The sequence below is a fragment of the Selaginella moellendorffii genome, unplaced genomic scaffold (assembly GCF_000143415.4).
Source record: "Selaginella moellendorffii unplaced genomic scaffold, v1.0 SELMOscaffold_69, whole genome shotgun sequence".
Lineage (NCBI taxonomy): Eukaryota > Viridiplantae > Streptophyta > Lycopodiopsida > Selaginellales > Selaginellaceae > Selaginella > Selaginella moellendorffii.
Window position 1 is genome coordinate 404,043 of NW_003314330.1, and position 26,328 is coordinate 430,370.

The 26,328-nt window shown below is 49.2% G+C and overlaps 10 protein-coding genes across 16 annotated transcripts; 6 read left to right on the forward strand and 4 right to left on the reverse strand.

Annotated features, from left to right (window-relative positions):
* Positions 1–291: 291 nt before the first annotated feature.
* On the reverse strand, positions 292–1,033 carry LOC9653490 (acyl carrier protein). Its single transcript, XM_002985675.2, has 4 exons — positions 989–1,033; positions 785–936; positions 593–712; positions 292–518 (listed from the first exon to the last, which is right to left on the reverse strand). The coding sequence occupies exons 2-4, from the start codon at positions 932–934 to the stop codon at positions 396–398; spliced, it is 393 nt and encodes a 130-aa protein (XP_002985721.2). The 5' UTR covers positions 935–936; positions 989–1,033; the 3' UTR covers positions 292–395.
* Positions 1,034–1,165: 132 nt separating this feature from the next.
* LOC9653816 (pentatricopeptide repeat-containing protein At4g02750) lies at positions 1,166–4,216 on the reverse strand. 3 transcript variants are annotated; one of them, XM_024659560.1, is made up of 4 exons: positions 1,981–2,214; positions 1,774–1,875; positions 1,544–1,721; positions 1,166–1,487 (listed from the first exon to the last, which is right to left on the reverse strand). In XM_024659560.1, exons 1-4 carry the CDS (start codon positions 2,197–2,199, stop codon positions 1,315–1,317), a joined length of 672 nt encoding a protein of 223 aa, XP_024515328.1. In that variant the 5' UTR covers positions 2,200–2,214; the 3' UTR covers positions 1,166–1,314. The 3 variants fall into 3 exon arrangements, with proteins under 3 accessions (XP_024515328.1, XP_024515327.1, XP_024515326.1); XM_024659559.1 differs by lacking the exons at positions 1,166–1,487; positions 1,544–1,721 and having other exon boundaries at positions 1,753–1,875; positions 1,981–4,216; XM_024659558.1 differs by lacking the exons at positions 1,166–1,487; positions 1,544–1,721 and having other exon boundaries at positions 1,753–1,926; positions 1,981–4,216.
* Positions 4,217–4,241: 25 nt separating this feature from the next.
* LOC9653817 (calmodulin-binding receptor-like cytoplasmic kinase 2) lies at positions 4,242–5,852 on the forward strand. The gene is made up of 5 exons (XM_002985574.2): positions 4,242–4,642; positions 4,718–4,886; positions 4,943–5,032; positions 5,129–5,427; positions 5,497–5,852. The coding sequence occupies exons 1-5, from the start codon at positions 4,325–4,327 to the stop codon at positions 5,800–5,802; spliced, it is 1,182 nt and encodes a 393-aa protein (XP_002985620.2). The 5' UTR covers positions 4,242–4,324; the 3' UTR covers positions 5,803–5,852.
* Positions 5,853–5,943: 91 nt separating this feature from the next.
* Positions 5,944–7,058, forward strand: LOC9653491 (carboxylesterase 1). The gene has a single exon (XM_002985575.2). It carries the CDS (start codon positions 6,034–6,036, stop codon positions 7,039–7,041), a length of 1,008 nt encoding a protein of 335 aa, XP_002985621.1. The 5' UTR covers positions 5,944–6,033; the 3' UTR covers positions 7,042–7,058.
* On the reverse strand, positions 6,865–8,133 carry LOC112340711. 2 transcript variants are annotated; one of them, XR_002990240.1, is made up of 3 exons: positions 7,165–8,133; positions 7,063–7,114; positions 6,865–7,015 (listed from the first exon to the last, which is right to left on the reverse strand). XR_002990240.1 is itself a non-coding variant. In XM_024659561.1 (2 exons), exon 1 carries the CDS (start codon positions 7,949–7,951, stop codon positions 7,166–7,168), a length of 786 nt encoding a protein of 261 aa, XP_024515329.1. In that variant the 5' UTR covers positions 7,952–8,133; the 3' UTR covers positions 6,965–7,114; position 7,165. The 2 variants fall into 2 exon arrangements, 1 of the variants encoding a protein (XP_024515329.1); XM_024659561.1 differs by having other exon boundaries at positions 6,965–7,114.
* Positions 8,134–8,807: 674 nt separating this feature from the next.
* On the forward strand, positions 8,808–13,016 carry LOC9653492. Of its 2 annotated transcripts, none has more exons than XM_024659508.1 (7): positions 8,808–9,253; positions 9,453–10,030; positions 10,086–11,668; positions 11,748–12,488; positions 12,542–12,623; positions 12,689–12,742; positions 12,798–13,016. In XM_024659508.1, the coding sequence occupies exons 1-7, from the start codon at positions 8,851–8,853 to the stop codon at positions 12,987–12,989; spliced, it is 3,633 nt and encodes a 1,210-aa protein (XP_024515276.1). In that variant the 5' UTR covers positions 8,808–8,850; the 3' UTR covers positions 12,990–13,016. The 2 variants fall into 2 exon arrangements, with proteins under 2 accessions (XP_024515276.1, XP_024515277.1); XM_024659509.1 differs by lacking the exon at positions 8,808–9,253 and having other exon boundaries at positions 9,453–9,538; positions 9,612–10,030.
* A 36-nt stretch (positions 13,017–13,052) lies between these two features.
* On the forward strand, positions 13,053–14,055 carry LOC112340686. The gene is made up of 2 exons (XM_024659510.1): positions 13,053–13,389; positions 13,447–14,055. Exons 1-2 carry the CDS (start codon positions 13,066–13,068, stop codon positions 13,888–13,890), a joined length of 768 nt encoding a protein of 255 aa, XP_024515278.1. The 5' UTR covers positions 13,053–13,065; the 3' UTR covers positions 13,891–14,055.
* LOC9653493 lies at positions 13,391–18,284 on the reverse strand. 2 transcript variants are annotated; one of them, XM_024659507.1, is made up of 12 exons: positions 18,208–18,284; positions 17,818–18,154; positions 15,117–17,764; positions 15,025–15,063; positions 14,919–14,966; positions 14,754–14,873; positions 14,656–14,703; positions 14,429–14,602; positions 14,306–14,368; positions 14,182–14,250; positions 14,044–14,130; positions 13,391–13,992 (listed from the first exon to the last, which is right to left on the reverse strand). In XM_024659507.1, exons 1-12 carry the CDS (start codon positions 18,256–18,258, stop codon positions 13,924–13,926), a joined length of 3,753 nt encoding a protein of 1,250 aa, XP_024515275.1. In that variant the 5' UTR covers positions 18,259–18,284; the 3' UTR covers positions 13,391–13,923. The 2 variants fall into 2 exon arrangements, with proteins under 2 accessions (XP_024515275.1, XP_002985723.2); XM_002985677.2 differs by having other exon boundaries at positions 14,429–14,605.
* A 198-nt stretch (positions 18,285–18,482) lies between these two features.
* LOC9653818 (putative chloride channel-like protein CLC-g) lies at positions 18,483–21,424 on the forward strand. Of its 2 annotated transcripts, XM_002985577.2 has the most exons (7): positions 18,483–18,681; positions 18,747–18,947; positions 19,023–19,200; positions 19,257–19,519; positions 19,577–19,849; positions 19,904–21,041; positions 21,100–21,424. In XM_002985577.2, exons 1-7 carry the CDS (start codon positions 18,497–18,499, stop codon positions 21,220–21,222), a joined length of 2,361 nt encoding a protein of 786 aa, XP_002985623.1. In that variant the 5' UTR covers positions 18,483–18,496; the 3' UTR covers positions 21,223–21,424. The 2 variants fall into 2 exon arrangements, with proteins under 2 accessions (XP_002985623.1, XP_024515395.1); XM_024659627.1 differs by having other exon boundaries at positions 19,257–19,849.
* A 2,044-nt stretch (positions 21,425–23,468) lies between these two features.
* On the forward strand, positions 23,469–24,567 carry LOC9653819 (ras-related protein Rab11A). The gene is made up of 2 exons (XM_002985578.2): positions 23,469–23,741; positions 24,065–24,567. Exons 1-2 carry the CDS (start codon positions 23,527–23,529, stop codon positions 24,510–24,512), a joined length of 663 nt encoding a protein of 220 aa, XP_002985624.1. The 5' UTR covers positions 23,469–23,526; the 3' UTR covers positions 24,513–24,567.
* Positions 24,568–26,328: the final 1,761 nt, after the last annotated feature.

Here is a 26,328-nt window from a genome sequence, read left to right on the forward strand (position 1 = left end):
GCGGAGACACGGCACCTGGGCTATTAAGACTTGTTGTGCGCCTCTTTGCTGTGAGGATTCTTAGTGTTCTTTTAGCCGGCTGAGGAAACTAAGTGGCCCCATGCTCAACCGAGCTGGATTGGCATTGTTAGTATCCTGTACTCGCTGGATCTCTAGGCAGAGCTTCTGCAGGTCCTGCTTACACCTTGGTGGCTCTTGTCCCTCTTGATGACACTTCCACAATTCTGGCACACGTTCAATCTCTAATTGAAAAATGGTTTCCTACGATCACTGAGAAAGAAAGGAAAGAATAAGAAAGAATAAAAATGCAGTCAACGGATCTGTAATGAAAATGAATTATTAAACTACAAAAACGATGCCATTGATCCGCCGCAAGAATGCGTTGCCTGCTTTCTTCACTGCTTGGCGATCACATCCTCGATCAAATCGGCAGCGTCTTGCACGGTGACAATCTTCTCGGCTCCCTCCTCGCCCAGGCTGATCTTGAAGTTCTCCTCGAGTTGCATCATCACCTCAACCTTTGGAGACGAATCAAAGCACGAATCAAAGCATCCAGTCAGAAAACAAAAAGAAGGAGCGAAAGATCCATTACCGTGTCGAGCGAGTCGGCTCCAAGATCGGCGAACTTGGCGGCCGGAGTGACGCTGGACTGATCGATCGAGAGCTGGGTGGCGATGATCTTCTGGACTGAAGCAAGAGTCTCTGGCTTTGCCTGTGAAAGCAGAAGATCACACTCCCCTGGAGAAAAATCCGAGCACTAGAAGAAAGGCATATAGAAGCATACCGCGCATGAAATGAGGGAGCGACCCCGCTTGCTTGTCAAGACAGTGGCGCTGGGCCTGAATCCGACCACGGGGGAAGCTCTCGCAAGGGATCCGACGCTAGCAAAGGACACGGCGGGCACCATGGAGCACGATCCAGCGGCAGCGGCCATTGCTAGAGCACCAAAAGCAGATCTTAGAGCGATCGATTGGAGAGACAATCTTACCAGAGCGAGACGAGGTTACTCCGAAATGAGGAAGGAAATGCTCGCGAATGCCGCCTGGATCACGAGGAACTGAGAGAGAGAGAGAGAGCGCCTAAAACCCTGGCTGAAAGCCCGGGTTATATGGAGGGACAAAGCTCTTGACGGACCATCCAATCCAAAGAGCATGCAAAAACCAACTCATGAAAAAGGTTTTACCACAAAATTATTTGCTTTTATCCAACTTGCTCTTCTGTAGGAATTGCAAAATGCCCCTCGAATTTGGCTACATTATCGTGAGGGTGACGGACATCTTTCTCAAGAGCCCTAGAAAAAATTTGGAAGTTATGTTATTGCTCTACCTCGGGGTTGGGCACACCCAGGTTAGTGGCGTCGTAGTTCGTGAAGAACACGTACTGGTAGACAAGGTGTGGAATGCACGGCTGGAACACCTGCGGTTTCACATCCAGCATTCGCTCCAGGAGCTGCGAGTTCTCCATGATCGTGCTCAGCAGAATTTTTCCTGTGACAATGTCGGAGCTTAGCTGCCGCGAGTAGAGATTATTTCTTTTCTCTCACCGTTTTCTGCTAGGAGCAATCGAGCAGCCTCTGCGTACTTGGTCCACACCTCCGACGTGATGAAGGGAGGATCAATCACCACGAAATCGAAGCTATGGTGGAAAGCCTCTGGGATTTCCTTGGGCTTGTTGAAATCCCATTTCACGTAGTTTGGCGATCGAGACCACTGCGCGTCCACCTGTGGAAGGGAAGATTTGCAATGCAACCAAGAGAAAAGAGACGATCCTTACATCGAAAACGAAGCTACATTTCCTCAGTTGCAAATCCTTGAGCGAGAAGTAGACGCTGGGAGTGGAGAGAAACGCGGCCTTGGTAGCGCGCTCTTCGACTTCCTGGGAGACACCAATATTTCATGAAGAAACTGTGCTGTGCGCGAGGGAGATCTGATCGAGATCCGGATCAAACACACCCTAGAAATCCATGACGATCTAGATCACCTTGACAATGGCGGCGATGGTGGCGGCCGAGTACCAGTACTGATTGAGCTCCCACTTCTCGGGCGTCCTCTGGACGAATGCGCGCCCTAGCGCCTCGCCGTCCACCATAGCCGCGGCGCGCCACAGCCTAGAATATTTACTCCGTACTACCAAGAAACCAAAAATCTGGCCAACTGTAGAGAAGCAAATCTTGGCCGCTGGAACGCCGCCACGTGTCATCGACAAAGATCGCGCTCTTTTAGAATGCGTTGGAGATCAAGATGTACGGCGCCGATGCCTCGGGCTCGACCTCCAGGAGCTCTCCGTACGCCCTAGCCCCGTGCTCTTGGTTCTTGTGGAGGCGGCACGCGCTCAAGAACGTCGTCCACGCCACTGGATCCGGCAGATAGGGCATGCTGTGGATCAGCTCCTCCGCGTCGCGCAGCCGCTTCGATCGCCCCAGCAGATCGATCATGCAGGTGAAGTGCTCCAGCTTGGGATCCATCGCGTAGAGCTCCTGGATCGCCAGGAATTGGGCGCGCGCGCCCTCGAGCATCCCGCAGTGGCTGCATCCCGTGAGGATCATCGAGAATGTGGTGTCGTTTGGCCGGATTCCATCGAGATCCAAGCAGCGAGCCAGCCACAAGCCCTCGCTCCAGGGGCCGTGCTCCGCGTAAGCCCCGATCATACAGTTCCACACCACCAAGTTCTTATCCTCCATTCCATCGAATAGTCTCCGTGCTTTGAGCATATGCCCACAGTGGGCATATGCCGCCACCATTGTGTTCCTGGCGATTACGTCTTGGAACGGCATAGTTTGGAAGATTTGCTCGGCCTCGAGAATATGCCGCTTGTGGGCATATGCCTGGACCATGACACTGTACGTGACAATGTCCCAGCAGGGCATCTTCGTAAACACCGATTTAGATTCCTCGACGCGACCGTTTGTGGAGTACGCTGAAATCATAGCCGTCCATGAAATGAGATCTTTAAATATCAAGCCAGCAAAGAGTTTCTCGGATTCTAGAATATGCCCACACTGGGCATATGCCGTGAGCATCGAAACGGAAGAGACAATGTCATAGAACGGCATCTTAACAAATATCTTATTTGCAGAGTCAAACTCCTCGTTTTCTATGTAGGCCATGAGTATCCCATTCCAAGATACCGAGCCTCGAACAGGCATATTCTCAAACATGGCGCTGGCCTCTTGTAGATACCCTTGCTGGGCATATGCTTGCATCACAGCCGTCCAGCACACGGTATCCCTCAAAGGCATCCACTGGAACGCGTCCAACGCCTTGGAAAGATTCCTGTTCTGGGTATATGCCACTATGAGACACGTCCACGTCACGACGTCCCAAGCTGGCATCGAATAAAACAAGGTCTCGGCCTCACAAAGATGCCCTGTGTTGGTATATGCTTGGAGCATGCAATTCCATGAGATAATATTCCTCTTTGGCATGGAATCAAAAGCCTCCCTAGCTCTAGACAAAATCCCAGCCTCGGCATAAGTCTTTAACAGTGCTGTCCAAGATACCACATCTTTCTCTGGCATCTCACCAAACAGCTTAGATGCTTTTCGAATATGCCCAGACAGGGCATATGCTTGCATCAGGCAGCTTTGGGCCACTTCATTGTGCTGGGGCATACGTCCGTACACATACTCCACATCCTCTGCTAGGCCACACTCCACATTTACCTGGAGGACCGTACACCATGACACAATATTTCTAGTGGCCATGTCGTTGTACATTTGCTTAGCCTCGTCAAAATGCCGGTTTTTGGCAAGTGCTTGGAGCATGATGTTCTGGCTCATCACGTCAGGTAAATCCATGGTCTCGTACAAATTACATGCGTGCTGGATAAAACCATGGTCGCCCAGTGCCATGACCATGGTTGTGATGCTCACGTTGTTTGGATGGGGAATCCGCTGGAAGAAAAGCTCCGTCTTGCGGATATTCCCGGACCGGGCATATGCCGAGAGCATAATGTTCCACGAATATTCGTTCTTGTGGGAGATGCTGTGGAACGCAGCCTCGGCATCCTCGAGGCTGCCACACTTGTTGTACATGTCGACGACGAGATTCGCAAGGAAGGTGTTTGATCTACAGTCGCTAGTGCCAAGAATTTCACGGTGGATTTTCTTGGCCACGGGTAGATCCCTGGCAGCTATGCACGATTTGATGGCATTGACGAAGAAATCCTTGTCATTCCATCTCATTTGCCTTGCCCACGAATATTTACCCCTCGTTGACTTTTGAATTTGGCGCGTGGAATATTTAGCCGTTGACGCGGGTATATTCGATGTATGAGTGGAATATCGTTCGTATAGCTAGGTTTTCGCGATTTTGGGAATGGTGTCATGACAATGATCTTGAGGAAGCTGTCGCGATCCGTGACTTGCCTCAAGCCCGCCGTGCTGGAGGATGGAGCACCGATCAAGGCGCAGCGCCACTCGGATAATCGCGGTTTCAGCGACAGCTCCAATTCTTTCTCCCACGGCGGCTTCTCGCGCCAGGCGCCGGATCAGAGCATTGCCTATCGATTCGACATGGCGGAGCTGCTGAGAATTACGGGAAATTTCTCGGCCGATCGGCTCGTCGGGCAGGGAGGGTTTGGGACGGTCTACAAGGGCCGCCTGCGCGACGGCACGGTCGTGGCAGTCAAGCGCGCAAAAAAGGTAAGAGGAGAAATTTTCTTTGTTTTTTTGCGCGATTCCTGTCGCGGCTTGTAACCAAGATTGGCGGTTTCACAGAACAATCTCGAGTCGAGAATCACGCAGGAGTTTAGGAGCGAGATCCAAATGCTGGGCAATGTGGAGCATTTGAATCTCGTGAAGCTCCTGGGGTACTTGGAGCAGGATCGCGAGAGGATCATCGTCGCGGAGTTCGTCCCAAATGGAAATCTTCGCCAACACCTAGATGGTATGTAAGAACTTTTCTTCTCTAGCTCAATCCTCTAAAGACCTTGGCTAAACCAGGACAAAATGGAAGTGTGCTCCACTTGGCCACCAGACTGGACATCGCGATCGATGTAGCGCACGCATTGACTTATCTCCACCTCTACGCTGGTAAGCACGATTTTTTTTAAAGATTTCTCCACCAGACCGCTACAACGCTGCCGCCGCCCAGACTTATTCTCGCGAGACCACTGTTGTTCTTGGCAGATCGTCCCATCATCCACCGCGATATCAAGTCCACCAACATCCTTCTCACGGACACCTTCCGCGCCAAGGTCAGCGACTTTGGGTTCTCGCGAACCGGTCCTGCGGACCTAGAGTCCACTCACGTCTCCACTCAAGTGAAAGGCACCGCCGGGTACGTCGACCCCGAGTATCTCCACACTTACCAGCTCACGGACAAGAGCGATGTCTACTCTTTCGGCATTCTCGTGTGCGAGATCATCACCGGACGAAGGCCCATCGAGCTCATGCGGCATGGCGACGAGCGAGTGACCATACGATGGGTACGTTCTCCTCTCACTCATAACGTGATTTTGTTCTTCGGGTTTTACTGTTTTCGTTGATCTCTTCAGACGTATAAGAAGTTCCGGGAAGGCAAGCTTCACGAGGCTCTGGATCCGCGGATGGAGATCACGCCGGACACTTACGTGATCATCGAGCAGATGATGGAACTGGCGCTGCACTGTGTGGCACCCAAGCGAACGGACAGGCCCTCGATGAAACGCGTTGCCGAGGCGCTGTGGAACATTAGAAGAGATCACAGGCCGGAGTTGCAGCGGCTAGCCGAGAGGGAGATTTCGTCGAGCAGGGCTGTGAGCAGAAGTAACTCGAAACAAAGCGATAGTCGTGCTTCCGCTGCTGCTCATCCGTGGCTGTAAATCACAAGAAAAAAAAATTGTAAAAAAGTGAGAGAAACAAACAAAAAAAAAACAAGTTTTGTTAGTTCGTATCAACGATAATTCATACCTCTTCTCGTCTCTCTGCGTGATGTGCGTCAAAGCTTCCAAAAAGAAGAAAAAATGGAACTTTTGTCTGAGTGACCTGTTCTTCCTTGACTTCTTCAGGCTCACGAGCGTTTCTTGGGCTCACGAGCCTTCGGTCCTTCTGGAATGGCTGCTTGCAAATCTAGTGAGCTGCTAGCACTGAACTACACGGGAGTACCTGGATTGTTCGATGTTCTTCCAGATGGATCCGTTATAAGGTCCGATATCCTCTCTCCTTCCATAGCTGCAAACTCGAGTAGCTTCACGCGAGATGTGCTCGTAGACCGCGGCACCGGCCTCCAAGTTAGAATCTTCCTCCCTGCCGCTCACTCGGCCTGTAAGGCTTCAACCCTCTCGATCATCGTCTACTTCCATGGAGGAGGCTTCTGTATGTGGACCGCCGACACTCTCTACGTCCATAACTTCTGCGCCAAGTTGGCTCGAGCAGCACACGCGCTGGTTGTCTCGGTCAGTTACAGGCTAGCTCCCGAGCACCGGCTTCCAGCGGCTTACGAAGATGGGGCTCGAGTTCTCCAGTGGCTGGCTGGTCACAAGGATTCCTCTCACTCGTTTAAGTTGGACGAGCCCCTGGATCCCTGGATCGTGTCCCTGGCAGATTTCTCGCAGTGTTTCCTCATGGGAGAGGGCGCTGGAGCCAACTTGATCCACCACGTCATGCTGGGCCGGAGAGAAAAGTCGCTGCCCGTGCACGGCCTGATTCTAGTGAATCCGCTTTTCGGTGGCGAGGAACGGACTCCCTCGGAGGTGGAGCTCGAGAAGACGGACATGGCTGCACCCGTTGGCATGCTTGACGAGCTCTGGAAGTATTGTCTGCCGCTGGGAGCTGATAGAAACCACCACTTCTCCAATCCTTTTGGGGACGAGGTGGCCAAGAGTCTGTCCGAGGCCGAGTTTCCACGGGCTCTGCTCGTGGTCCCTGGCCGGGGCTCTCTCCAGGACAGACAATTCGAGTACTTCAACCTCTTGAAAAGTCTTAACAAAGACGTGCTGCTCTTGTTCCTCAAGAACGCAGCGCATGGCTTCGAGTACATGGAAGGACAGGTTGATCAGGCGAAGATCCTGCTCCAGTTTACCGTCCAGTTCATGGCTGAAAAGACATCCAAAGTTTCTTAGAGCTCTGTGTTTGAGATTTACCTCTCAAACGCTCGCTATAAGCGAGTTTTCGTACACAATAAAATGTAAGAACCTGGAGAAATCCATCATCAAGTTTGAGAAAAAGGTTGAAACTTTCGTTACCTCAAAACTTTTTATAATACTGCTGCTTGAGGAGATCCAGCTTCCGTTCAAGGTCTTCGATCTTTGATCCCCACTCGGGCTTTACGACGATCGGTCTCATGACGCCGTCGATAACGCTCTTAGGGTCCTCGCTCTTGACACTTCCTTCACTGCCGCGACGATTTTTCCTCGTCATGGTCCGTCGTTTGTTTTTTTGCAGTTGACGCTCGAGCGCCGACTGCTGCAACGCTGCCAAGACTGCCTCTGAAAACGTTGATTGATCGGAAGAAGTTGCAGTAGCAATCGAAGAAGAAGAAGAAGAAGAAGAAGACGAAATCGAAGATCTCTTCTTTGAAGTTTCTTCTGCATTTAAGCTGGCCACGACACTGTCAACTTTCTTCTTCTTCTTCATGGCTGTTAAAACTTCGTTTCCTCCTCCGTCTTCGCCTGGGAGATCACCCTTGAAAGCTTTGGTGAAAACATTCTCCACGGCGACTTCCTTGCTCTCCCGCGGAGATTCTTGATTTTGCCGTGCGTTATTCTTCGGTTGTTCAACCACACGCTGCTGGAGTAGCGCCGCCAATCCCGCAAAGCCCTGATTTCCAAGAATCCTCTCATTCCTCTCACTCGATTGCGATCTCTTGACGCTGCTGCTACTCCCAGCCCCAAATCTGCGCTTGCCATTGCCCTGCCTGGACCTGGACGAGCCCGCGCCCTGGCAGTAGCATTCGAGTGCCCTGAATCCACCGATGCGAGCGGCGCGCATGCGAAATTCGCTGGATGACGATGCCGCTGCTAGCGGCAGCATTCGCGCCTGGCGCAAATCTAGACGCGAAAGGGCTAGAAAACTCACATTCGATTCCCTCGCAAGAACTCTTCTGGAAGAACAATGAGAGCGTCACAATATCGAGCGGCCCAGAGTCCGCCACGTGTCTAAAATCTACAACCCATTAAACTTTGGTAAAGACCTAAAAAGTTCGAGAATATAATATAGTTTTGATCAAACTCTTAAAGGTTTGAGTAGAACAGAATATCAGGTAAAACCATATAATTTATTATGAATTCGATCTCACCAAAGAGAAATAGAAGAACAAGAGAGCAAAGAGTTTTACAGTTATTAGTTACGATCACTCCCACAAATTTTACCTGGAGTTCATGGCAATCACTTTGGAGGACTGGCCGGGCAAAGCTTCTGGAGGCAAGCCAGGTTCAGATCCAATGACTCGAGCAGCTGGATCACCTCGCAAGAACAATCGAGCAGGATGGGCGGATCCAGCAGCGCCGCGCAGCAATCCGTGACAAATTCTTGCGTTAGGGAGACGTCGAGGCACTTGGCTGGAACCTCGACATCGCCCACCAGGCACTCGCCCAGCAATGGAATCCCGCCCGTGAGAGGAGCGAGCGCTTCCAGGGGAATAGGAGGGAGATCGAGGTCCCCGCGAGCAAATCGATCGAGCATCGCGATCGAGAGAAGAGCTAGAGCTAGAAACTTCATGGTAGAACTCATCCTCTTCGTGAATGCTAGAATAAATTCTATCGATTCATCTGTTCTTGGGGGTTTTTATAACGGGGAAAGCGCGCCAAAAGTCCAAGATTCTAGGTCCCGGGTTCGAATCCCAGTTTTGAGGGTATTTTTGGAATGTTTTCGGTGAGGAGTTCGATTCTCTTCTCCACTCCAGCAAACTAGGAGCCCTAAGTGGACGAGCTATGGCGGAGCTGGAGCCGGCGCTCAAGAAGCGGCGGCATGAGGAAGCGGTGAAGAATCCATCTCCTCCCGAAATCTCTCCCAGGTATGATCCATCGGAAGACATGGAGATGAGTCCCGAGCCTCCGCCGCCTCCACCTCCGCCGCAGCAGCAAGACGACGAGCTGGAAGAAGGCGAGGCCAGCGCTAACGAAGGAGACGAGGAGCTAGACAGGGGGACGATCTCGACCGCGGCCAAAATGGAGGAGGAAGAGGTCGTCAAGAGGCGGCACCGCGGCGAGATTCGCAGCGTTTACAGGGCTTACAGGGCTTTCAAGTCGTGCCTGGCCAGGCACCCCACCATTGGACGTGAGCTCGACCGCGAACTGGAGAAATCCTATGGGACTCTCTTGAAGCTCGCTAATGGTGCGCATTCTATCCTCCAGAGAGAGTCTGTGTGAGAGAGAGCGAGCTTGTCAGGTTTGTCTAGAACTTTTCTTTGAGCTTTCCTCGTCTCTAGTTTCTTTTCTTTTTTCCTTGTTGCGCTTGTTTCCTTGTCTAGATCTAGATGTTTAGTTTTTTTTTTCTTTTGATGGTCTAAAGTTTGTGTTTGGTGTTTTTCCAGGTTGCTCGAGCGTTCGTCGGATTGCAGCGGAGATAATCCCGCGCTACGCAGTTTACTGCCCGACTGCTCTTGACGCGGCTGCAAGGGTAATTTTGCAGATTTGTGACTGGACTAGCTCTATTCTCGTGCATGACAAGGCTCACGATGATGTAATCGCAGAAACAGCACAAGCTTGTTTCTCTGGGCTGGTGCAACTGTCCATAGCAGCTAACACGGTGGCTGGCTCGTTTCTGGGACTGGGTGACATGTGTGCTGGAGTTTGCCGGAATATTGCGTCATATCTGCTTTGCCAGCTGAATGGGAACGAGCTTCTCTGCGAAGAAGATGAAGAAAGCTCAAGCTCAAGCGCCGGTGGCAGGAAAATCGGCCAAGTGCTCTCGGAGTCGATGTCAAAGCTTTTCCGGAACGACCCGGAGAACGTGATTGCGTCTTGCTTTGAGCTTCTCCGTGCCGATGCTCCAGAGCAACGCAAGCATGCTCTACACTTTCTGGCGCAGATAGCAGTGGAAGAAATAGACGAGAAGAACACAGACACGGAGAAGAAACCATCGCCTGCGACGTCCGGCCTCGTATCGAAGGTAGATACTTTCGCTTGAGTCACTGTTTTTTCTCACTGTTTCTCTTTCCACTCAGGTCATTCACCCGAGGCCAGCTTTGGAGAAGTGGATTGTTTCTACGGTCCGAATGTTCCGAAAGATCGAAAAGGCTGACATTGTGGGGGAATGTCTCCCTAAGCTACTGGCACTGGTCAAGTCACTGCGGACTTTTACACCGTCAGACTTGGAACTCGACGAAGAGCCAGTGGAGGAGAGGTTGCTAAGCAGATCAAGAAGCCGTCTCGTCGTCACTAATCTATCCGACGAAGGTGACAGTTGCTCACGTTCCGTGCGTGCTGTGGACAGAACAGGCAGAGGATATAGTCCAGACGCAGATGGATGGTACAGGGAACAGGAATCACGTCCAAGAAGATCAGTACGAAGTGTCACCATTGAAAGGCCGTCCGATCGGATGGAAGATACTACCTGGAGTCGTCGGGATTCTAAATATTCTGACAGCGAAGCTTCACAGCTGAGGTCTTCTCCGGGTGCTATGGACGTCTTTACAGCCTCGGAAAGTCTCTGGGTTTCTCTGCCAAGTTCCGGGGTGACGGAGTCGATGCTGCAAGCGCAGTTCAGTATATTTGGGGACCTGGACAGCGTTACTACAGTTAGAGACCAAGGCTATGGGATAGTAGCGTACAAGAACATCAGAGACGCAGTTGACGCACGGGAAGAAATGCAAGGTTCTACAGTGTGGGGGAAGGCGCTTCGAGTGAGATTTGCAGACAGTGATACAAGGTCAACTTCAAGTTGCCATGTCTGGGTGGGAAGAATCTCCAGTCAGGCTGTCAAGGAAGAGCTGCTCAACGAGTTAACAAGTGCCGGGATGAAGCCTCCTGCTTCTGTAGTTACACTGATATCATCCAGCGCTTTGCTGCTCCAGTACGATTCTCCAGAAGATGCAAACGCGGTCATGGTGTACGTAAGGCAACGGCGTAGAGAGTCTTATAGATCTTCCTATGGCACTGAAGCTGGCAGTCGACACCTTTGCATTGCTCGCATTGATCCTCTAGTTTCTGAAGACGACATTCTCTCGGCAGTTTCGCAGTACGGTGAGATCACCGGATTGAAGTTCTCACGTCAAAGCGGGTACTGCGTGATAGACTTTCGATCCTCAGAAACTGCGGCTACTGCCAGGGCTCGACTCAACGCAGCGAGATTTGGTAACCAAGCCATGGTGATGGACTACAGGAATAAAATGCCGGCTGAGTCTGTGCTATCGCCTACATATAGCTTGTACTCCCCGCCAGCAAGAACAGCGTCCGGGACATCGGTGGCGGCAACTTTGGAGAACTTATGTAGCAAGTTCTCGTTGGGAAGTCCGGCTCCAGCAGGAAAAACAAGGCGGAGCAAATTCGATATCATCGAAAATGTTCCGACGAATACACTCTGGATTGGCTTGCCAGAAAGCGTTCCCCAGGAGTACATGAGTGAGAACGAGCTGCGGGTTATTTTCAATATTGCCTGCGATGGTACTGGAGCCGTGACCAAAGTGCGAAGTGCTCGAAATTCCAGAGGGCCTTGTCGCTTTGTCGAGTTTGATGGGATTGACGCAGCATCTACAGCGCTCCAGAACATCACCGGGCATTTTGACCCCAGCATTCACATCGAGTTCAGGTAAGAGCAGCTCTTATTTTTCATGAGTTTTGGACTAACAGTTATTTCTTTTTTCTTTTTTCTTTTTTTTTTTCTGTAGTAACTCCGTGTTGTCTCATGCAAACGATCACCACTATCGCGACCATCCACGAAGACAGGACAAAGCAGCGTCTCGTGCCTGGGATGAGTGCTACCGATCGCCATCGGCTGAGTTTGAGGAGTGTCGAACGAGGCCAAGGCCGCATGCGTGGGAAGGAAGCGCTTATGACGAAACCTTTCAGTACAACAGGAAGCAGGCATCCCCGGGCGTTGCTAGCACAATAGGCAGTCCAGTACCGGGAAAGCTTCACTCGCAGCCACCTCCGCTAGCGCCACTACCGGTAAAAAATCTTCCCGGGTATGGACAGCTAGACCGAGCAGCGACTTGGCAAGGCTCGTCTCCGCTACATCCAATCTCTCCGGCCGCGCTAACTCCTCGGCGAAGGAGCTGCTCCGTAACCATCGGTGGTATACCAACTTCGCTGTCTTCTCTACAATCACCCGTGACTCCGGCGATGAGAAACGCTTCAGTGAGTGGCAACCGTGATCAGGCAATGCTACCAGCGTCTCCGGTTCCTCCCTTGCCGCCCGAAGCACCGCCGCCGCCGCTGCCTCCATTGTCACCACCTCCACCGCCGCCACCACCCAGTCCCCCGCCGCCGCTACCATCCTCGCCACCTCCAAGAGCGCCCAGCGACAGACAGGCTAAGTCGTTCTGGCGCGGGCCACTCTGCAAGAGCGGGCTCCAGTACTGCGAAGTGATGCTTTGCAGAGAGGATTTTTCAAGCGGTCCACTTCGCGGGTAAGCTTCTCGTATATTTTTCTGGAGCTCAAAGCTAGTTTGTTTCCATGCAGGTGGCCAGACAAACTAGATGTCACTAAACGAGCGGACTGGAGGTCTTTGAAACAAACTTTCAACACCTCTCCTTCGAACGAGGCAAGTGTTGCTAAAGACTAGAGAGCTTCTCGCTCACTTTTCCATTTGATTTCTGTGTGTTCCAGCGCGAGGTATGCAGGTTGCACGCTTCTCCCGCGTCTGGAGAAAACTATAATGGGGTAAGATCGTAGTCCTTTTGCTCATTTCTTTCCTCACTACTTTCTTCTTGCACAGTTTCTCCATTTCAAGGAGTACTTAAAGCAGCGAGACCGGGCTGGAGTGGTGAAACTTCCCGGTGCAAAAGGGCTGTGGCCCCGAATGCTGTATATCTTACCCTGGACAGCGGAAGCCTCTGCCATGCTCGCGGTTTCTGCTGAACCCTCTGATTCCCTCATCTGTGTTGTTCTTCCTTGTCCTCATCAATAGCTTAACTTAACATCCTTTCAGCTGCAAGCGGCTTGGAATCGAACCTCGGTGAGAGCCGATGAGAGAGAGATAGCCGATGGCTGGACACAGGTTGTGGCTGCTCCAGCACAGCTCGCCGGCTTCGTTCCAGATTTGCAAGCCACGCAACAGTGGTTTCTCGTTGAGCAGGAGTTTTTGCAAGGTGTACAGCAGTGGTGGTGGTGGTGGTGAAGATGGAGGGGATAAGAATGCACAGGATGCTCTGGTGGAAATAGTGAGGCTCCAGAAGGGACAGATTGAGGTGGACGAGTTTGTCAAGGAGAAGGCCGAGCTGCTCAAGAACATCGCGGATGGAGCCAATGACGAGTACCAGAGGATTGCCGACGATGTCAACAAAGGCCTGGAGGAGATTGGCTCCAAGGTGAAAACGTTTTGATTCTTCTCGATAGTTATCATGTTCTCTCTCTCTCTATCTCAGGTGATTGAGAGCATGGAAGCCGATGTTGGCGAGCTCGAGCAAGAGATGGCGCAAAGCAGAGCACAGATTGAAGCCGACGAGCGTGAATTCGCTGAGTTTGAGAAGAAGCTCGTCCAGGACAGGAGCGAGGGCCTTTTTTTCAAGTCGCTCTATCAGCCGCTCAAGAAATCGAGGAAGCCACCGGCGGCCAATCGTCAATTGATGGAGGAGCAGACGAAGAAAGTCGAGAAGGTGACCAAGCGAGCTGCGAAATCGTCGTCGAGGATCACGGTGTATGCCGCTCTTGCTATACTGCTGACGCTGACGATCGTGGAAGCCATTGCGACTGGCGAGGAGCTGTACAAGGTTGGTATTTACTCGGCGCTCCTGCTGAGCTTGGTGTTGCAATTTGGATACGAGAGGTTCTTTGCCAACCAGAGCGAGGTGGACAAGCCAAAGGATTGAATGTCCACACCTCGAGCCGCGTTAAGTTGACAGTCATGCTGTTAGAGCCTCTTCCTCCTTTTGTTTCCTTGCTTTTCTTTTGATTACCTTCACTGGATGTGACTGCAAGGAAAGAAATGTTGAAAAAAGAGAAAGAAACTATAAAGTTATGACCTCTTCTTGAGAGTCCGGCTCTGCCGCTACCAGAGAAATGTTCTCGTTGTTACTGTTTACATAAGGGGCTGCTTTGTCTCCCTTTCTCTGGCCACAGAAGAAGTTCATCAAGTCTGTCAAAATGTTTGGAGAGCGTACCTTATATGATCTCTTTGGTGGCTTGCAAGCATCGTCTTTTTGCTTAGCAGTAGTGACTTCTCCCACAACCTGCAAACCGGGTGAATTAGAACGAAACTCGTATCAAGTTCTTGAGAAGTGCTACGTTGTTGTCAGAAATTGGCATTTGAGTTTCCAAGCTCTTTCCAGCCTTGGTCCTGGGTTTTCTCTTTACAACCACAAAAACACTGTGAGAAACATCTTTGATTATAGATTCAATTTCACTCACCTTGGATGTGTTAGGATGCCCACCAGAATCCACGTTCAGTTGGCATTCTGCTGCACTAGACGGCTGCAAGAAATCACCTTCCATTAGACCTCGAATGTCTTTGCTCTCCTGTACTTGAATTTCGTTTGGAAATTCCAATGTAGTCGCATTAACTTCGGGAACTGCACGCGTTTTCTTCTACGTAGAAAGAAATCCGTGTAAGCTCAACTTGTTTCGCTTCAACTGACCTTAGATTGTCTCTTTGGTTTTGGTGCTGCGACCACGACTTCTGAAACCTTTACAAAAGCCATCGTCGTTATCCACATGGATTATCCAAAGAATTTACCTTGTTCTTGTTCTGGATACTTCCATGAATGTTCACGGCCTTCACTAATTCTATCGTCGCCTCTAGTTCTTGGCCCTGGCAAACAGGACCCAAGCGGCATAGTTCGTCTTGTACCTCATCCTAGCAATAACATCAGTCTCCAACAATGTACTGCTTTAATGCTACCTTAATCGTTCGACACTCCTTAAGATTGATGTCGGTCATTCTATGTACCTAGAAATCAACAGAGCATGAAAACGAGCTGAGGGATAGAAAAAGAACGGTTTCGTACATTTGAGCTCTCGCCTGATGCGCGTGTGGACGAGCGCCTCTGCGTAGAAAAAAGAATTACAAACGTTTGAAGCGAAAGTAAACAATAAGTACCTTGTATGTAGATCCTTGGTCCACTTTTATTGATCTCTCCAGCAAGTCCAGAACCTTATTGGCAAGATCATCAGCCGGTGTTTGTGCTTTAGCTCCAGCATCTCCAGTATAACACTGGAACAGCTTGAGCACTTTATCCGTGTCAATGGACTGTTCAGGCGGTTTTCTCTCGTTCACCGCAGAGAAATAATTTCCTTCTACTGGCAAGGACGTGGTTTCACTGGCCGCCAACTTCTCGCGGCCGGATGAATCTACATCGTCTTGTTCGATAGTGTCTATGCCGATCGTGCAAGGTGCCTGCTCGTAGTTCACGGATAGTTGCTGCAGATTAAGTCCCCGCTCTTGATGTTCGTCCGTTACTGCGCGTTGCGTGTCCGTTTCAGCCTCGGTATCGTTCGTACTGAATTCGGTACCACGGCTGGAGTTGTCAGGGAAAACTTCTTCTTGCCTGTCCAGAGCAGCATAGTCCTCGGTGCCACAGCTGGGAATGTCCTCGTTGGCTGACAGAACTTCTTCCCCCTGCTCGATCAGAATTGTCACTTCGTCTTCTACAAGACGCTCCTCGCTATAAGCGTAGACTGATGTTACATGCATCCCTTGGTCCGCGACTGTTTGCTGCTCGGATAATTCCGGTGTCTCTACTATGATTTCCTGAGAGGTTCCCGAGACAGATAATTCCAGTGTCTCTGCTGTGATTTCCTGAGAGGTTCCCAAGAAATCTGCCACCTCCTGCTGTTTCGCCAGTACTTCCGAGCGTGTAAGTCCGAAGGTTTTGGAAGCCAGCTTGCGAGTAGGACGCTTGACACGCTTACGCGATCTGCGACCAAGCTTTTCCTGAGAACGAGAGGCTTCCAAATCTGTTTGTTCCTGTTGTGCGGGGATACTCTCTACGTTGTCACACCCTTTCTCGATGCACAGTGTCTCAGCTTTATCCCTTGGCGACAACCACCTTCGGCATATGTTTCTGAAGAAACCGGAAACTGATGCTGATAGCCAAGAGTAAAGTGTCGTCGTCTGCTCTTCTACCGCTACTAGAGCATAATCTTTCTTTGTTTCCTCCACGAAGGGCTCGGAAGAAACACTTTCGTGCTTCTCAGTTGCGTCAGCTTTGCCTTGCAGAGGGATTCCCTCTTTAGCAGCTTCAGCATTTTTGGATACCTTCGCGACGGCGTCTTCTGTGCCTTGCAAAGAAGCTTCTTGCTTATTTTCATCAGCTTCACCAGTCTTGCCTTCTAGCTTCGAAGCCGATATCACAACCCCTCTCTTAACTGGGAGATGCTTCCTGTAAACTGTTCTTGAAAGTTCTAGCTTCGCACTCCCCTCTTCATTCCATACGAAAATATAGCTCCACCGGTCGCTGATATATCTTCGTTCGATCTTCACCATCTCTGGCAGGCTTAGCAGGAAAGGGACGATCTTCGCATGTCCATAAAAGTTGGGCTCCAAACGTATGTTTCTCGCCACTAGTTGGGCATGGAGCTCGGCCAGCCATATTCCCTTTGGATACTGACGAAAGAGGTCATTCAGCTGACTTAAAACCTCCATCGGATACTCGGCTCTCTTGCTGCTCTTCATATCCGACGCTGGAGCCGTCGACGGGAAGAACACGTACGACCACGTCTTGTTGTCCTTCATAAGCTGCCTCTCCACCCTCACAAGGCGCGGTAAAGTTAGAAGATATGGAACCAGTTTCTTGTGACCATAGAAATCGCTGTCAAACTGGATCTTCCGGGAGAGCATTTGTGCCTGAAGATCTCCCAGCCATAAACCTTTTGGGTGAGCCTTCAAAAGCGTGTCTAAGTGACCAAGCACGTCCGAAATACTCTCAGTTTTGCTGGCCTTCTCAGCACGCCTCGTGTCGGGAGCAGGGTTCACTGACTTTCCGGGAACTGAGTTTGCCTTGAACGATATAGTTTCTGCGGACTTAGTTGTGAAAGCTTGCGCTGCTGCTGACTGCGGCTTGGTTGTGGAAACCTGCCCTGCTGCTGGCTGCGACTTAATCATAAGAACTTGCCCTACTGGTGGCTGCGACGGCGAAGGAACAGATGGTGAGAGTGGCGCCGAAGACACGGAAGGAAAATTCGGTGAAGAGACAGAGTATGGCGATATATTAGGAGCTGTTTCGGACAGAGGCAAAGGTGGAAGCACGGATGGAACAGTACCGAAGGACGAAGAAGACGATGACGATGAGCACGAGAATGGTGGAGGAACCGGAGGACACGAAAATGGCGGCGTTGAGAAGTAAGGAATTTTGTGTTGCTGGCTGGACTTGGATCCGCTATCAACCTGACTGCTACCTCCGGGAGATGGAGAGGGTGGTGGTGATGTTTTCAAAAGTGGTGGCAGAATCGGCCTCGGAGCTGGACCGTCAATGCTCCACGACGTCGCAGCAACCAGCGCCTCGCCCCTCACAAGGCTGTTCCAGTACCACACGCGGCTAGCAGCTCCCAGGAGCGATGGAGATATGTAAGCTCCCGCCGGACACGCTAGTAGGACGTTGTAGTTCCTCATACGGAGCTTGTGGAGAGCTGTGGAGAAGTCCCGATCTCCAGATATGAGAAACAAATGCGCTGGAGGAGGATTTTCGATCGTCCACAGTATAAGATCCATGAGCAATGCTCTGTCACTCGATTCCGACTCCTTCCCACCTGGAGTTACAAAGAAGAAAAACGTAAGCAAAGAAAAGAGAGAATTTTTGGACCTGATGGTACGTGATGGAGACGAATTCCAGTGGCCGAGAGGCTCTCCTGGACACTTCGCGAGAGCTGGAGCATGTCGCCATAGCCGGAGATGCTCACGGGACCTTTGAATCCGCTGGATCGCAAGCCCGAGACAATGTTGAGCCCCACGCGATGCGCATCGATCCCATACGGCACATTGCAATTCTCGAAATCCCACCACACCCCGATCTTCACTGCCGCGCCACCCGCATCCCATCCGGCGCCATAGACCGCGGCATTCCGATCATCGGCGGCATCCACGGCCAGAGCCTGGCATTCCGGAGTGGAAAATATCGAGCGGGAGGGAAGCGATCGATGCTGCGATGAATCAATCCCCTGAGAATCGCAGGCGAGGAGGAAAATCAAACTACCTGGATGCTGCGGAGGAGGAATGCGGGCTTGATCTTGGCGAGGCGCGTCATGCTCCTCTCCCCGCCATGCCCAAAACCCTGAACCCTAGACCTAGAGATAAACGTGGCTTATGTTTAAAGGCCTTTAAACACGATTGGACATTCTTGTGTAAAGAATGGACAAAAATTTTAGTGGAATGTTTTTTACTACTTGTCACTGCCCACTGAACCACGTGGACCAACTATTTTTAAAAATATAAACCAGAGCCTTTTTTTCTCTAGGGCTCTTGGATAGGTCTAGCATCGCTGAATGGAAAGCCAAGGCCTGGCGCTGGTGGATGTAGAGCGCGGCGATGGCAACGGTACCGATTTCAAGGAGCCGCTGCTGCCGCGCAAGAAACCTCACTTCCCAGTCTTCGCTACGGGCAGTGAGAGTTTCTCCTTCACCGGGATCATCAAATCGGATGTGTCGAGCCTCGAGAGCTTGGATTACGAGTAAGATCACTTGTCTAGTTCCTCTCTTTCGATCCGATCTGGAATTTTTGGATCCTGGCTGCTAGGATCGTGGAGAATGATGTGTTCAAGCAGGATTGGAGAGCTCGCACGAACTACGAAGTGCTCCAGTACGTTATTATGAAATGGACGTTTGCGTGCCTCATTGGAGTACTCACTGGCCTCGTGGCATTGCTGATCAACTTGGCGGTGGAGAACATCGCTGGAGCTAAGCTCCTTATCACACTCAAGCTCCTTCAATCGAATAGGTAGGAACCTTTTGTTTTCACTCTTCCTTTTCTTTTCCATGTCGGTGTTCTTATTTATTACAATGAGATCTACAGATATGTGCTTGCAGGACTGCTGCTTACTGGGATCAATCTAGTTCTTGTGTTATTTTCCTCGGTTCTGTGCGTCTACTTTGGTCCTGCTGCTGCCGGTTCCGGGATTCCTGAAGTAAAGGCTTATCTCAATGGTATCGACGCTCCAGAGATCTTGGCACCCAACACCTTGGTGGTGAAAGTAAGTAAGCTTTTCCACACGTAGACTTAAACTCATGTAACGGAGATAATTTGCAGATCCTGGGTAGCATAGGGGCCGTGTCCGCTGGATTATGTGTTGGAAAAGAAGGGCCTCTAGTGCATATCGGTGCTTGTATAGCTTCTTTGCTGGGACAAGGTGGATCAAAGCGATACCACCTCAGATGGAAATGGCTGCAAGTTTTTAAAAAGGATAAAGACCGTCGTGACTTGGTGACTTGTGGTGCTGCAGCTGGAGTTGCAGGAGCATTCAAGGCTCCTGTTGGTGGAGTACTGTTTGCCCTTGAAGAGGCATCGTCATGGTACCTGATTTCTTTTTCCTTTTTCCTCCTGCGTATTCACTCGCGTTTTCTTCACAGGTGGCGCAGCTCTCTCTTGTGGAGAACATTCTTCACCTCGGCTGTGGTTGCCGTAGTACTCAGGATCGGCAGCATGCTGTGCAAGGAAGGAAAGTGTGGGCTCTTTGGAGCTGGTGGCCTGATTCTCTTTGACGTTAGCGATGTGGTCGTTGGTTTCTCACTTCTGGACTTTCTTCCGGTGGTGGTCTTGGGTGTAAGCGGCGGTATCATCGGCAGTATCTTCAACAAGCTGAGTTCCAGGACTTGTGTGTTCTATTCGCATTATCTGCACAAGTAAGTCTGTCACAGCTATCATTGAGCTATCTCCTAATGATTTTGATACACCAGGAAAGGTTCGCTCGCTAAGGTGATGCTGGCATGCTTTGTCGCCCTCGTCACCTCGATTTTCTGCTTGTGCCTCCCTGCGCTGGGGCATTGCAGACCGTGCCCGCATGAGGCTCTTATGGCAAACGAGTGTCCCAGCTACGGGCGAACAGGAAACTTCAAGAAGTTCAACTGCGAAGCTGGCCATTACAACGACCTGGCGAGCTTGTTATTCACAACAAACGACGACGCCATTCGGAACCTGTTCAGCACCAACACTCCGCAAGAGTACCATTACGCGTCGGTGCTCATTTTCCTCGTCGAGACGTTCCTGCTTACGCTGATGACTTACGGGATCGCGGTGCCGTCGGGTTTATTCATTCCAGTCATCCTCAACGGGGCTTCCTTTGGCCGACTGGTGGGCATACTCATGTCCGCGTCACACAACTTGAAGCTGGACGAAGGCCTGTACGCGGTGCTCGGTGCGGCGGCTTTCCTCGGTGGCTCGATGAGGATGACCGTGTCACTCTGCGTCATCCTTTTGGAGCTGACCAACAACTTATCGATGCTGCCGCTCGTCATGCTCGTCCTCCTCATCTCCAAGACAGTGGGAGATATATTCAACAAGGGACTCTACGACATCCACGTCCGTCTCAAGGGGTTTCCTCTGCTCGAATCGCACTCGGAGCCATTCATGCACCAGCTGACGGCCGCGGACGCGCTGAAGAACCCGCTGGTGAAGATGGCCCGGGTGGAGAAGGTCGGGGTCATCATGGACATTCTCAGGAACACGAGGCACAACGCTTTCCCGGTCATCGATTTCTCCTCGCCACCTGGGAAGCCTGTCTTCTGCGGACTGGTGCTGCGCTCCCATCTCCTGGTGCTGCTCAAGCACAAGGCCTTTCAGCCCAGGAGGGATTCTTCGCTGGACATCCTCAAGCTCTTCTCCGGCTTCGATTTCGCAAAGCCCGGCTCCGGGAAAGGCATGGTCATTGACAACATAGAAGTGAGCAGCGAGGAAGACGGCATGTACATCGACATGTATCCCATTACGAACGCGTCACCGTATACTGTATTGGAGACGATGTCATTGGCGAAAGCGTACACATTGTTCCGCCAACTTGGCCTACGGCATCTTTGCGTCATGCCCAAGACCCCACAGGTAAGTTTTGAATAGTTCTATGTTTCATTGTCAATTAACTCACGCTCTATACACACAGGACGAGCCGATCTTAGGAATTTTAACGCGCCACGATTTTGTGCCGGAAAACCTGTTGACGCTGTATCCGTACCTCAAGCACAAGGCTACCAAGGTTCCCAGGCTTTCCAGCTTCCTGGCTTGATTCATTATCTACTGTGATTTGTTATTATCCTTCATTGCAGTGCGATGTTCTTCATGTGTACAGAGGTCGAAACATAATGGTATCAGCGGGATTTTTCTTCCAGTTTTTTAGAACTTTTTAAACTATAAATCTATTGGCTTCAAAACATGTAATAATAATGAAAGATATGGTCACACCCATGTCCATTGATTATGAGACAAAACATGAGCACTATAAATATGAAAAACAAGACAATGGGCTCCTCAATCGCTCCATAAACAAACAGTATAACAAGTAAAACCACCTCTAAGGAAAGGGCTATGGACGCCCCCTGTTTCATGTCTTCTTCTTGTTCCAAGCTCGTGAGATCGGCTGGCAGGCTGTTACCGGTGGCATCGGCAAAGTCTTTGAGAATCTTCTTGGCGACTCTTTGCTGGGGATCGAAGTGCTTGAGATAGCTCCTTGGAGAATCCAGCATCAAAGGCGAGATGTTGACAACGTAGACGAAGGCGAGGCAGGCGTTGAAGAGGTATACGTGCCGCCATGTTGGTAACAGCGGGATGGCGATCACGGGAAGGAGCACGGCGAACTGGATGCAAACGATTGTCCATGCCGCATTTGAGAGGCTGTGCTTGCCGTGACACCACCGATCCTCGTCGAAGACGTGGAAGATCCCCATCTGGATGTTGGAGACGTAGCAGAAGAACTTGACGATTTCAAGGGGGAAGGCGTTGGGAGAGATTGTGAGCCAGATCTCACATAGGGCTCCAATGAAGAATGTGCAGCTTATGATCCATTTCTTGCTGTGCACGACGTGGGCAAGCAAGCCTGCGTGGGAGAAAAGGTGGCGGAAATCAAATATTGCGAAGACCAAGGCTTGGAGAATTAAGGACTTACCCATTAAAAGGATCTCCAAGACGATCGAGAAGCCCAGGAATGGCTGTAGAGGAGCATCCTGATCGCCTCCAGTGATGCTCACTAGCTTAAACGCTAGCGAGTGGTGGAATGTATGTTTTGATCCCCAGAAAACGTATGCCAAGTGAAAGAAACTGACCACGCAGCTTAGGGAATAGAAGATACTTTGTCGTTGAAACAGCCACTCATGCTTCGCCCATCCGTGCTCAATCTCTTCCAGTGAATACTGACCATTGCGATTAGCACGACTAATTCCTCGTAGCAGCCCTTCTTCAAGTCGACTCTCCATAAAATCGCACAGAACCTAAACTTAAACCTTAAATTAATGAATAAATATTACAAATCATTATTATTGTAATGGAAAGCACAAGAATTTTGGAACAAATTTACCACCGCGCTCCAACCAACAATACATCAAAGCAAGTTCCTGCGCAAGTGCAACCAGAACCTTTGCTTTGCTCATACTTTGCTCTTTCAGAACTGGGCGATCTTCAGGCAGGATGTTCTCAGTTGCATCTGCAAAATCTTTGACCACGTCGATGGCGCACTTCTGATCCGAAGAGAAGCCCCTTAAGCACCACAAGTAGTCCACGGGAGAGTCCGTCATGTGTGGCACGATGAAAGCCAAGTACGCAAACGTAAAGCATGCGTTCCACTCGAGCAAACACTTCCAAGTCGATAAGTGACGGGCAGCAAGAATGGGCCAGAAGATCCCAGCTTGCAAACACAAGAAAACCAGTACCGTCGTGGCGGGATCATCGCGCTTCCCATGAAACCAGAAATCTTCCTCAAACCAGTGGCAAATTCCCATGAATACGTTGGAGACGTAGCAAAATGAGATGATAACGTCAAGCATGCACAAGACAACCTCATTCGAGCATACCGTGAGCCAAACGCTAGCAATCGCACCGATCAAAAGAGTGTACTTAAGAAAACACCTCTTGCTACGAACGACCGTCCTGATCAACCCTAGAGAAAGAGAAAGGTGGCGGGTGTTGGCAAGAGAGTTTCCTGTGGAAACTTACCGCTGACTATGATCTCTCCAAGGAGAACAAAACCCACAAAAGCGTACGTAGCGGGGTGACTTGTTTTGTTGATCACCGATACGAGATTGTGGAAGGCATGGCCCCAAAAGATCCATATCAAATGAAACACAGTGACAACGTAACTCAGCCCAAAGAAAAATCCTTGGCGCTGGAAAGCCCAGCCGTGATTCACCCAGCTTCGCTCGATATCTCTCAAGGAATGTTTGCGAGGATCTAGGAAGCCTTTACTCTCCATTGCCCAGATAGATATAAACCCTAACTCCAGTTAATCTAAGTTTTTGAGTGCTCTGTTTTTAGGGTAACATTTTTTTGGTAGGGTAAAGTTCTAGCATTGCGAACAAGGTTTTGGGATAGGAGGGGGAGAATGTCGGACTTCGATGTGAAGATCGACTATGTGTTCAAGGTAGTACTGATTGGCGACTCCGCGGTGGGCAAATCCCAGCTGCTGTCGAGATTCGCGCGCGACGAGTTCACCCTCGAGTCCAAATCCACAATTGGCGTCGAGTTCCAGACCCGCACCATTTCGGTCGACGGCAAGACTATCAAGGCGCAGATCTGGGACACGGCCGGCCAGGAGAGGTAAATTCCAATCGATATCTCATCTCAGCTAGAGAGCTTCCTTCCGCCCCCGCCCCACTGTTACTAAATAGTTTCTCGTCCATGGAGTAACTTCCCGCAAATCTCTCTATACTTTTAGATCCTTATGCAGGAAATCTCTGCGCCCCTCTAGAGTCCGATAGATCCCTTCCACATTCATTCTAAGCTTTGAGAGATCTTCCCAGTCCAAGCTGTCTCCTCGATTTCAATAGATCATGGGAGAACCATAGAAGAGTTTTCTCCAGAGATCTTCCAAGCTGTCTCTTTAGCTTTACAAACTCACGAGGATCTCTCTCTTTGGCCAGGTACCGGGCGGTGACGAGCGCTTACTACCGCGGCGCGGTGGGCGCCATGCTCGTCTACGACATCACGAGAAAGCAAACCTTCGAGCACGTAGCGCGGTGGCTGGAAGAACTTCGCAACCACGCGGACAACAACGTGGTGATCATGATGGTGGGAAACAAATCCGACTTGAGCAACAGCCGGACCATGTCCGTGGAGGAGGGCCGGGAGTTTAGCGAGAAGGAGGGGCTCTACTTCATGGAGACGTCGGCGCTCGACTCCACCAACGTAGAGACGGCCTTCACGACGGTGCTGACCGAGATCTACAAGATCGTGAGCAAGAAGAGCCTGGCTGCCGACGATCCAAACGGGGGACTGGCCAATGTGATGCCACCCGTGCCATCGGGCAACAAGATCCTCCTGGATGACGAGCTCACGGCGGTGAAGAAGAGGGCGTGCTGTAGTACGTAGCTTGCACTGATCATTGATTCTTCTATATATACATTATTAAGTTTTTTCTCTTTTATTTTAAAGTTTTGTAATTTTTTTCTGTTAAACATTTGCACTTGAAACATTATAATTTTGGATAGTGAATGAAAAATTTTGAAAATTAAAATTATAAGTTTTATAAATTAATCTAAATAATTTTTAAATTTATTATATTTTAGTATTGAGTAAACTAAATGAGTTATCAATTTATAAAATATTTGATTTAAGTTATATTTATTTAATGTCATGATATGGTTTAGAGGTGAATTTTTTAGGATGAAGTTGTTAAATAGCTTTTAGAATATTAAATTAAACTGAGTAAAGACATAACTAAATTTAAGAGGTTTACTTTTAACTTCTATTAATTTTTCCAACAAAATATAAATGATAATATATCATTAAATATAATTAAAAATATGAAGAAAATTTTAATATAATACAATTTTTTTTAGTTAAAAATTTAACATATATATATATTCAATTAACTTATATACAGGAGCGAGTGGTTCGAATTAAAAATAATTGATGGTTATCAAAATCCCACTATGCTAATATTAATATATTACATTATAAATATATATTTAGACCTAATATCATCCCCTCTTCTCAGAAAGATGGAATACAATTAAAATCTCTTAATTGATAGGCTGGGATTTTAATGAACATAAGAGGCACTAGTAAATTTGTAAGTGGTGTAATTTTTTCTAATCCTTTTATATAAAATAAGTTGTCACATATGTAAAATTTCTAGAGGATTGGACAGTTGAATATTATGCCTAACCTCATAAATTTGCAATCCAATTTGCCATAACATCTAATACAGTCCCTTCCATTAAGCAAGGAGACTCTTAAATAAATTACATAACATAAGATTGAGAAAAGAAAACAGCACTAAATCATATTTTATATTTTGTATGTGGATAATAATAAAAGTTGTAGCACAGCTATTATCCCATTTATATGTAGCTCAAATGTTTAATAGACTTTGCTCAAACCACTGGATGTAAAATACTAATCCCAAGACTTAACATCAATAACTCATGATAATCGTGAAGGTAAGCTCAACTCCATTGGCAATATTGGGTCATAACTAAATATAAGTTTATATGATGAGGCACAACTAAACTCTATACCTCTATAACATATGCAATCATCCTAATTGAAATATTAAAAGTTCATATAATTTGCAATTATCCCTTTAAAAGTTTAAATGAGTCAATTCTACCAAACCATCCATTTGTGAATGATAAACACTAGTGTAAATATAGCATATCCTTAACTGAGACTATAAAGACATGAAGTGCCTCAACCATAAACGTTGGAACATTCTCTAAAAGAATATGCTCTAGATATAAATATTGAAATACCACTTAATTGAAGAAGAAATATCCAATAACAGTCACAGATGCCCTAACAAGAGCATCAACTTCCACCCACTAAATCAAATAGTCAAAAGTAATAATGATATATTTATTGTCAATAATCAACTGTGGAAAAAGTCCTATCAAATCAAATATGTAGTGTATGCGGTTTTCACCCTTTATTCTATGGTGATTTACTATAGGATAACCATGAAGTAAAACTTAAACCCTATATATGCCACGTGTCATATACCATGTGCCATATGCTATGTGTCCCAAGGACAACTTGAATTTCCATGCCTTAGGCCACTGAGTGAAGGTATAGAGCAAAATTCCTAAGCATGGAGCCAAGGAGTGATAGAACCGAAGCATAGAGCAACTCCCAAGCGTATAGCTCAAGGAGCAAAGGGACAGGAGGACAGAGCAACTTGGAATAG